We start from the raw sequence: 10682 nt of genomic DNA on the forward strand, positions 1-10682 counted from the left end.
ACAAGACTTAAGGTGACTGTAGCTGAGAGAGCAGGAACTCCATTGTCCTTCACCACCACCACAACCTTGTGATTCAATATATCCTTCTCTTGGAAGACGCGTGCTGTCCTAATGTCCCCTGTGTACTCATGAATGGTAAAGTGAGATGGCTCTAACACTTGAATAAAATAATAAGAGAGCCATGAATTGTGTCCAGAATCTGCATCCACTGCAATAACTTTTGTTATTAAAGAACCTTGTTCAGAGGCAAAAGGAACCATCTCTAACACAACTGGCCCACCAAGTTCTGGAGATGGGTAGAGGATCTTTGGAGCATTATCATTTATATCTACTACATGTATAAATCATTGAAACACTGCTGTTCATTGAGGGAGATCCATTGTCCCTTGCAGTAACCTGTAATGAAAATTCCTTTTGCTGTTCAAAATCAATAGTTCTTAGAGCAAAGAGAACACCAGTCTCCAAATTAATAGAAAAATAAGAGTTGCTGTGGTGGTAATCTTCTGGATTCAGGTTAGATTTATTTATTTATTTATTTATTTATTTGTTGTATTTATAAAGCGCCAACATATTACGCAGCGCTGGACATTAATTTAGGTTACAGACAATATTTAGGGGTGACAAACAGCAAAATGACAATACAGGAATACAAGAAAACCAGATCACACAGCACAGTATGAGTACAAGGTAATGCTTAGTCAGTCACTGGATGGGAGCATGGAGTTAGGCAAGTTAGGTTCACTCAAATGCATAGCATGGGTGCACAGTAATAGAGGTGCATGATCAGGTAGGACACAAAAGGAGTGAGGACCCTGCCCAAAGGCTTACAATCTAGAGGGAGAGGTAGGGACACGAGAGGTAGGGGACCAGAGTTCGGCTGTGGGTTTAGAGCAATTGTGAGGGGTGGTAGGCAAGAGTGAAAAGGTGAGTTTTGAGGGCCTTCTTGAAGGTGTTGAAGGAGGGGGCTGCCCTAATGGGTGGAGGTAGGGAGTTCCATAGTGTCGGAGCGGCTCTTGAGAAGTCTTGGAGGCGTGCATGGGACTGGGTGATGCAGGGAACGGTCAGGCGAAGTTCATTGGAGGAGCGGAGTGAGCGGCTTGGTGTGTATCTCTGAGTAAGATCAGAAATGTAGGTTGGACAGGTTTTGTGGATGGATTTGTAGGTCAGACACAATATCTTGAATCTGATTCTGGACTGGATAGGAAGCCAGTGGAGGGATTCACGGAGGGGAGCCGCCCTGGTGGAGCGATGGGAGGAGTGGATAATTCTGGCAGCCGCATTCATGATGGACTGCAGTGGGGCTATTCGGGTCTTAGGGAGTCCAGACAGAAGGGCATTGCAGTAGTCGAGGCGGGAAATTATGAGGGCATGGATGAGGAGTTTGGTGGTGGCAGGGGTCAGGAAAGGGCGAATCTTACAGATGTTACGAAGGTGGAAGTTGCAGGACTTTGTGAGGTTTTGGATGTGGGGAGTGAAGGAGAGTGCGGAGTCCAGGGTGACACCCAGACAGCGGGCTTGAGAGGTAGGGTGAATAGTAGTGTGGTTAACAGTGACCTGCACATCTGGGAGGTCCAGGGATGACCGGGGTGGGAAGATCATAAATTCCGTTTTGTCTAGATTTAGTTTTAGGAACCTAGCGGACATCCAGGAGGAGATGGCAGATAGGCAGGAGGAGACCTTGTCTATGGTAGTGGTGGATATGTCAGGGGTGTGGAGATAGATTTGGGTGTCATCTGCATACAGATGATAGTTAAAACCCATGGAGGAGATAACCTTGCCAATGGAGGATGTGTATAGGGAGAACAGTAGGGGGCCAAGGACCGAGCCTTGGGGGACTCCCACTGAGAGGTGGTTGGGGGTGGACGAGGACTCATTGAAGGAGGTCGTGAAGGAGCGGTTGGAGAGGTAGGATGAAAGCCAGGTCAGGGCGAGATCGTGAATGCCCATGGATTGGAGGGACTGGAGGAGTAGGGGATGATCTACTGTATCAAAAGCTGCTGAAAGGTCAAGGAGGAGGAGAATGCTGTATTTACCTTCAGCTTTAGCTAAGGCAAGGTCATTGACCACTTTTGTGAGAGCCGTTTCGGTTGAGTGGGCAGGCCGAAATCCAGATTGCAGTGGGTCTAGTAGTGAGTTGGCATTGAGGTACTGGGTCAGGCGTTTGTGAACCAGACGCTCAAGGAGTTTTGAGGCGAAGGGGAGGAGGGAGATCGGGCGGTAGTTGGAGGGTAGCGAGGGGTCGAGGGAGGGTTTCTTGAGCAGAGGCAGTACAGTGGCCTGCTTGAAGTCTGAGGGGAAGGTGCCTGTGGATAGGGAGAGGTTAAACATGGTAGTGAGGACTGGGGCCAGATCCGTGAAGTGAGGCTGAAGTAGATCAGAAGGGATAGGGTCAAGGGGGGAGGTAGTGGTATGGGAAGTCTGCAGTAGGTGGTTGACCTCCTCAGTGGTAGTAGGAGTGAAGGAGGTGAGGGGAGGATAGGGTGGAGAAGGAGTAGGTTGTGAGCAGGTGGGAGGTGAAGATTGAAGATTGGATATTTCCTGACGGATGGAGACTATTTTGTTGGTGAAGTGTGTGGCTAAATCTGTGGCAGAGAGGGAGGAAACAGAAGGTGGGGGGGTGGGTTTAAGCAGGGAGTTGAAGGTGCTAAAAAGACGCCGGGGATTGGAAGCTTGTGCTCCGATGAGCTTGGTAAAGTATTCCTGCTTCGCATGAGATAGATATTGAATACATGATTTTAGCATTGTCTCCAGCATCAATATCCAAAGCTTGTATCTTGTACACTGAGGCTCCGGGTTAATTGTTCTCTGGCATATATGCAACATAAGGAGTTTTAAAAAAAATGGGTGGGTTATCATTAACATCAGATATGTCCAGTTTTATGGTCCTTCTGCTGGAAAGTGGTGGAGATCCTCTGTCAGCACCTACAATTGTGATATTATATGATGCCTGTTGTTCTCTGTCCAGAGAAGTCCTTGTAGCTATTCTGTAATAACTGACAGATGACCCAATCAAGTCAAAAGGCACCGCTTCAAGTATCTGACAGTCAACTTCCCTATTGTCTCCAGTATCCAGATCATGAACTTCAATCAGAGCTATCATTGTGCCAACTGCAGAATCCTCGGGTATTGGAGAAGATAAGGAATTAATCAATAATTCAGGAGCATTGTCATTAACATCAGTTACCTCTATTACTACTTTGCAGTGAGTAACAAAACCTCCTCCATCCTTAGCTTGGACAGAGAGTTCATAAGTTGTTGCTGTCTCATAATCTAAATTCCTCTTTATCTTAATGTCACCATTACTGGGATGAATATCAAACATGCCTGTATGGTGCATATTTCCTGACGTTTTGCTAAATGAATATGTAATCTGTCCATTGATACCTTCATCACTATCATTTGCATTTACAGTAATGACACTGGTATTTATTGGAGTATTTTCAAATACACTGGCTCTATATAGCTGCTGTGTAAACAGTGGAACATTGTCATTAGCATCAGCAACAATGATCCTTATTATTGCTGTTCCAGACTTCACAGGGTTTCCTCCATCTAATGCTGTAAAAATTAATTCATGATCTTTTTGTGTTTCTCGGTCTAATGGCTTCTCTAACACAAGTTCAGGAAATGTAATCCCATCATGGTTAATATTTTCAGTTAGAATAAAATATTGATTGTCACTGAGCTCGTATGTCTGTACTGCATTAATACCAGTATCAGTATCTTCTGCATTTTGTAATGTAAATCGTGTTTTGGGTATAGCTGATTCACTAATTTCTAAGGAAAAGGTGTCAGGAATAAATTTGGGAGAATTGTCATTTATATCCTGAACTTCAATCTTGACATTGACAATATTAAATGGATTTTCTATCACAACATCAAAGGTCAGTAAACAGGTAGCTGCTGCACCACACAGTGTCTCTCTGTCTATCCTGTCCTTCACATACAGATTCCCATTGTCTGTATTCACATACAAATATTTCTCTGAAGCTCGTGATATGATTCTAAATTTCCTAGATGAAATCTGATTAATGTCTAATTCCAGATCTTTTGCTAAATTTGCTATAAAAGAGTCTTTCCTCATTTCTTCCACAATGGAATAATGAATCTGACTAGAGACTGAATGACACAGCCAGAAAAACAAGGAGGTTAATACTTGCCATCTTATTCCTTTGTATTTCTGCATGAGAACTTCCATTGCATCAATTCTCAGCATTAGTAACCAAAAAGTCAGTGTGCTTGCTTAATCCATATTAGAAAGGCTGAAAAAATATTTTGTATTTTGTAAAGAGATTCCAGAAAATGGTTGCTTCTCTTCCTGAAAATCTGCAGTGTGTATATATAAGAAAAATACCAGTGGATCTCCAGTACTGTATTCTTTTCCTTATTGGTCAAACAGTGGCGCTCAGAGGCCAAACTAAGGAATTGCAGCTCTGAACATTTATTTGCAGAATTACAGTTGGGCTTTTTTTTTTTACAGAGATCATATACTTCAGTGGTATATGCTTGTTTCATCATATATCAGATTACCAATACAAAATATATTGCTAGTTTTAAAAAAAAATAAAGAAAATACTGTTTAAACTGGATATTTATTATTGTAATTTTTTTAAAAACCTATCGCAGACTAAAGTTGTCTATACTAAGTCTTATATTTTTTGTGAGAAAATGAATTGGTACAATCAATTATGTTAAAAAGAAATTGAGTAAAAATGTTAGATAAAGATACACTTTTACGAAATAGTATAAAAGGCACACAAATAAATAATTTCCAAGTACTGACTCTAAAAATCAAAACTCAATCACTAGGAAAGAAAAATATTGTTTCTTTTGTTTCTTAACCTTTTTATAAAGCATTACTGATTTAAAAACAACTTTTTTTTTTAAATGATCAGAAATATATCATGAGCCAACCTTACAATTATATTCCTTGGATTGCAAACCCTGTTGCCAAATCAAAATATGTGGATTATACTCTGATCCATAGCTCTATACATGTATTTCATCTTGCTTTTGAGAAATACAAGACCTCATCAGTTTTCAGTCCACTTACAAGCCTAACTTTTAACAGTGAATTTGGCCCTGGCACCATGGCTAATTTTTTAAAAAATTTGGATGAACCTCAGTCTGAACTGCACGTCTCTCAGTTTATTGTAGGTAGCAGATTAATAGGTCTTTGAGGAGGTGTGTCAGAAAGGTAATAAGGTGGAACATACTGTTTCTATGATGTATCAATTGCTAGAAGATTCTAGATCTGAGACTCTGCTGCCTTCTACAGATTAATGGCAAAGTGGTTTGGTTTTGGGGATGAGGAAATAGATTGGGAGGACATCTTTTTGCTGACCCACAAAAGTTGGTGAAAACTTCCACTCAGGAAGTTAACTATAAGATTTTCACAAGATGGTACAAAACACCAGAAGCGGTTAACGAAATTCTTTCATCATACCCTGCAGATTGTTGGAGATGTGGTCATACTCCGGCAACCTTTGATCATATTTGGTGGGATTGCTCCCATATCAAGTCCTTTTGGACACAAATACATGACTGGTTCATCAAGATCACCTCCCTGATGATATCTGACACTAAACTGCCAATGCTATTGCACCATAATGACATGTCAATAAAGACATACAAGAACTCCTTGCTGATTCAACTCCTCAACACTGCTAAATCACTGATCCCCTGATGCTGGAAATCTGCAAGGGCCCCCACACTGAATAAGTGGTTGTTGAAGGTAGACTTCATTTATACAATGGAAGAATTAAGGGCAGTTAAATTGGATAGAATACATAAGTTTACAATCACTTGGGCTCAATGGGTGAATTTTAAAGATTCGGATGAATATGCTATTATGATGGTCTAGTATACATCCCTGTCTAATGAAAGTAATATATGTGTGTATTCTGGGTAAAGACATTCCTTCTCATCACTGTTTGGGTAAGTTATGCTATTCTGATTAGGATGAGCTGTTAATACCTCTCCTGTAGCAGAAATATGATATGAGAGGTGATGATCCTCTCTATTGATCTTATCGACTGGATGGAGATGAGGCTGATTAAGGTAGATATGGGGTAATCATAGGATAAGAATACTGGAGTTCACAAGATACACGGTTATTTCAACCTTCCTAACACCTATTGAGTCAGATTTAGGAATTTTCAGAAATAGCGACGGGATCTAGAGGACAAATGTTTTTCTTGCTGTGAATTTTGGATATCAGTAATTTCACCTACGATACTGTTTACCTGTCTTTGTATGTTGCTTTAATAGACTTATATGTTTTCAGATATAATGCTTGTTTGAGGATTTTTGATTTGATTTTCAGCACCACACATAATACATACATCTTAGCATTCCCACTGCAAACCTATATCTTACCATTTTGACTATCTAAAATAAAAACATCCTGACAGTAATAGGATATTACTGTAAGAAAACATACCCAGTAGGTGAATCTATCACAGTTCCACCCAGCACCGCAGCCAAATTTAGTTCACTAATACCAATCAAGCACAAATATTTACAAATATCAATAAGAACAAAAATAACATTAGTAATAGCACCTCTACTACTGCTACTAATATTACTATTTATTATCATTATTGTTACAGTGAGCAAAAAAGAATACCATCTTATCTAGGACACATACTTAGCAGTAGTCATGTTTGTGTAGAGAATAGTACTCTCACCTTGCAAATCTGCATATAGGCATATATGGAAGTACTGTCATACAACACTGGCTTTTTGTTTTCTAAGCACCAAATAATATTTACAAATGAAAATAAGCAATACATAGTAGAAATCATACGGCCACAGTAAAGTGACAGGCAAGATGAAATGTAACAAATAATAAGACCAAGCACGGTGAAAGGAACAGGTTTATATAGGAGTCAGCACACATAGGCCTAGAAACTGTTATATTCTGGTTAAGTCTGAGCAGAGTAGGAACTTTTATATAGAACGTCTGCTGGCGTCCTCCATGATTAATGCCATATGTGAATAAGAAAAACCTGCTGGGGAGAGGTTTAAGTCCAAAGTAAGCACAGCTCCTTTAACTGCCTGCAGGTGAAACTGGGAATTGCACAATTGTTCAGAGTCTATAGGAGGCCACCTTCATGTGGGCAGTGGAAGTTCACTACAATCCAGGCACACACTGCCACTGACAGTTGTAACAAGCTACTGCATGACTCCTGACAACAACAAAACTACTCACTTACAATGACAGGGTGAAAGGATAAGGGCATGGGTGTTAGTAATATATCAAACACAACGGGGGTTGTCCACAGACCTCAGGAATCACTCTGTTAATCTCAGGGAGTCACAGATCATCGTAGGAGGTCCATCAAGCCTCCAATCATAATCCAGTCCATACACAATCAATCAATTCCGGACTCAACCCTTGCACAAATAATCTTCAGAATTTATTGTAATAATGTATGCGGTTATACAGCAGACAAAAAAGCACAACGTTTCGGGCTACATGCCCTTTCTCAAGTGCTTAACCATCTGAACAAACTTAGACCTTCATATAGACACACACATATTGACACACCCCTCCAAAACATTAAGGGGAGGGCACAAAACTTTTCCAGAACATCATGGTGTGAGCCAGCTTCGATGGCAGGTACTCGAAGTGGTTCAGCGCCAAGAAGGTAGAGAATTTAGGAGTGCGCTGTTGCGGCGTGAGGCTTGGTGGATGGACAGGTTGGGGACGCAGTCCCCCAGTGGCCTTCACGAGGACTTCAGTTTAAAGTGCTTCTTATGATAATTGGTTGTCCTTTCAGGAGTAAGGGTTAATGTTCTGGAAACGTTTTGTGCCCTCCCCTTAATGTTTTGGAGGGGTGTGTCAATATGTGTGTGTCTATATGAAGGTCTAAGTTTGTTCAGATGGTTAAGCACTTGAGAAAGGGCATGTAGCCCGAAACGTTGTGCTTTTTTGTCTGCTGTATAACCGCATACATTATTACAATAAATTCTGAAGATTATTTGTGCAAGGGTTGAGTCCGGAATCAATTGATTGTGTATGGACTGTTAGTAATATAGCCCATGCATAAAAGTAAAAAAGTGCTACCTCAGAAGTTACCTGCTCTATTGCTACATTAAAAAACTTTGAGGCCAAGCCTAACTGGTAGCCATGTACCTTTGGCATCTTTTTTTTTTTTTGCAGTGTATTGCGTGTAGTGCTAAAAAAGACAAGAAAAAAGGAGTACCTCTAATTCATACAGATATGAAAAGGAACATATTCCAACACTTCAGCGGTACCTTAGAACGATCTTTATTATTGCCAACAATACATATTTAAAAACAATTAAACTGAAACCTCTAACCCCAGGCCCATAATTCCCCTAGGTGTGTCTCATCAGCAAGGCTAAATAATATAGTATAATAAAGTAAGACACTGGATCAAATAACACCACTGGTTGAGAAACAAATATACTTTTTATACATAACAGTCATAAGAATTGTATAATTTCTACTCACACTGAAAAAAAAAAAATATATATATACTGTGCAAAAGTGCAATATAAAAGTGCTAGTAGAAAAACATACTTGTGCAAGATATCTGTATAAAAGAGCTAGTGCATAGCAGCAAGGTTAATAAGGGTCCTGAATAGGGACCAAGAAAACAATATAATAGATCCATGGCTGTGCATGAATATAATATTGTTTTCTTGATCCCTATCCCTATTATTATTAACCTTGCTGCTATGCACTAGGCACTAGCACTTTTATCAGATATCTTGCACAAGTATGTTTTTCTACTTGAACTTTTTTATTACATTTTTGCACAGTATATATATATATATTTTTTCCATATGAGTAGAAATTATACAATTCTTATGATTGTTATGTATAAAAAGTATATTTGTTTCTCGACCAGTGGTGTTATTTGATCCAGTGTCTTACCTTATTATACTATATTATTTAGCCTTGATGATGAGACACACCTTTATTGGACCAATACACTGCTGAGTTGGTGAACAGATGGGTGGAGCCCACTATTTATAATATATAATTAGGGGAATTATGGGCCTGGGGTTACAGGTTTGATTTTCATTGTTATTAAATATGTGTTGTTGGCAATAATAAAGATTTTTCTAAGGTACTGCTGGGTTGTTGGAATACAGTATGTTTCTGTTCATATCTGTATGAATTAGAGGTACTACCTTTTTCTTGTCTTTTTAGTTACGTATTGTGGGTCAGTGACCCTAGTTCCTTACATATAATGGATTCCTGATATAAGATTCATTTCCAGTTGATATGACTGGGTAATATTAGTTTAGGCTCTTTGTTTTGGGTTTTACTGTATGTAGTGCATTCTAAGTAGTGTTGGGCGAACAGTGTTCGCCACTGTTCGGGTTCTGCAGAACATCACCCTGTTCGGGTGATGTTCGAGTTCGGCCGAACACCTGATGGTGTTCAGCCTTTTTAGTTCGGGTTCGCCCGAACTACTGAATGCCCGCCGAACAGGGCCCCTGTGGGGGTCGCAGGCATAAGGGGGGAGCATGCCCCGATCGCGGGGGGGGGGTCGGAAATTCCCCCCACCCCCTCCGCTAGCGCTCCCCCCTCTGCCCGCTTCCCCATAAAAAAAGTTTGATGAAATTTAAATAGTACCGGTGGCTGGCAGTGGAGTGAGTGAGGAGGAGGAGGAGTCCGACTAGGAGAGTGACGCGTTGAGGCCGGGCAGCGGGCGGTTCAGCGGTAGTACCCTTGTGGTACTTCCGCCCTTTCTCTGACCTCACGTCCTCTGCATACGAGGGTACGCATCACGCGTACCCTCGTATGCGTCATCACGTAGAGGACGTGAGGTCAGAGAAAGGGCGGAAGTACCACAAGGGTACTACCGCTGAACCGCCCGCTGCCCGGCCTCAACGCGTCACTCTCCTAGTCGGACTCCTCCTCCTCCTCACTCACTCCACTGCCAGCCACCGGTACTATTTAAATTTCATCAAACTTTTTTTATGGGGAAGCGGGCAGAGGGAGGAGCGCTAGCGGAGGGGGTGGGGGAATTTCCGACCCCCCCCGCGATCGGGGCATGCTCCCCCCTTATGCCTGCGACCCCATAGGGCCCCCAAAAGCGGGATGTTCGGGGGAGTTCGGGGTTCGGCCCGAACATGCCGAACATCTGGCCCATGTTCGGCGAACGGACCCGAACCCGAACATCCAGGTGTTCGCCCAACACTAATTCTAAGTAGGCTACTACTTTTGGTGGCCAATCTACACACAAAGGGCTATTTGTATAGATCTAGACCCAAGGAGTTGTATAGTTTTAAGTGCATAGCTCGCACCATCATAGAAATTCAGACATGGTAGGAAAGGTGGCTGGCCATGAGCTAGGCAGAAAAGACTCTAAGGGCAATAAAATACATAGTAGCTTTTCTTTTTACATGCTACATAGAAAATTACCTCAACATGGGATTATTTTTTTCCTGCAATAAACTTGGCTTGGTTAATAAAACTAGCATATTTCCAAATAAAACACTCCATGGTATGAAATGTTTTCAATGGTTAAATAATAAGCATAGGCATTAGTTGCATGAAAGGATATATTTAGGTTCTACTCACCTGTATGATGCCTCCTGGTGGCAAAGCTTGGTGAGAATGTATTCCTATTCCTGAGTCATCACTATCAATGAGATTATCCACAGGGACATTTTGGTTAGATGTTATGTAAGTGAAGT

General features: G+C 41.3%; 1 protein-coding gene across 1 annotated transcript; it reads right to left on the reverse strand.

Annotated features, from left to right (window-relative positions):
* Positions 1–2721: 2721 nt before the first annotated feature.
* LOC137564208 (protocadherin gamma-B1-like) lies at positions 2722–4314 on the reverse strand. The gene has a single exon (XM_068277777.1). It carries the CDS (start codon positions 4214–4216, stop codon positions 2795–2797), a length of 1422 nt encoding a protein of 473 aa, XP_068133878.1. The 5' UTR covers positions 4217–4314; the 3' UTR covers positions 2722–2794.
* Between the last annotated feature and the right edge of the window lie 6368 nt (positions 4315–10682).

The sequence above is a fragment of the Hyperolius riggenbachi genome, chromosome 3 (genome assembly GCF_040937935.1).
Source record: "Hyperolius riggenbachi isolate aHypRig1 chromosome 3, aHypRig1.pri, whole genome shotgun sequence".
Classification (NCBI taxonomy): Eukaryota; Metazoa; Chordata; class Amphibia; order Anura; family Hyperoliidae; genus Hyperolius; species Hyperolius riggenbachi.

Excerpts from the sequence above, each read along its gene's own strand:
- LOC137564208 (XM_068277777.1), bottom strand. The coding sequence starts at position 4,216 with ATGCTGAGAATTGATGCAATGGAAGTTCTCATGCAGAAATACAAAGGA.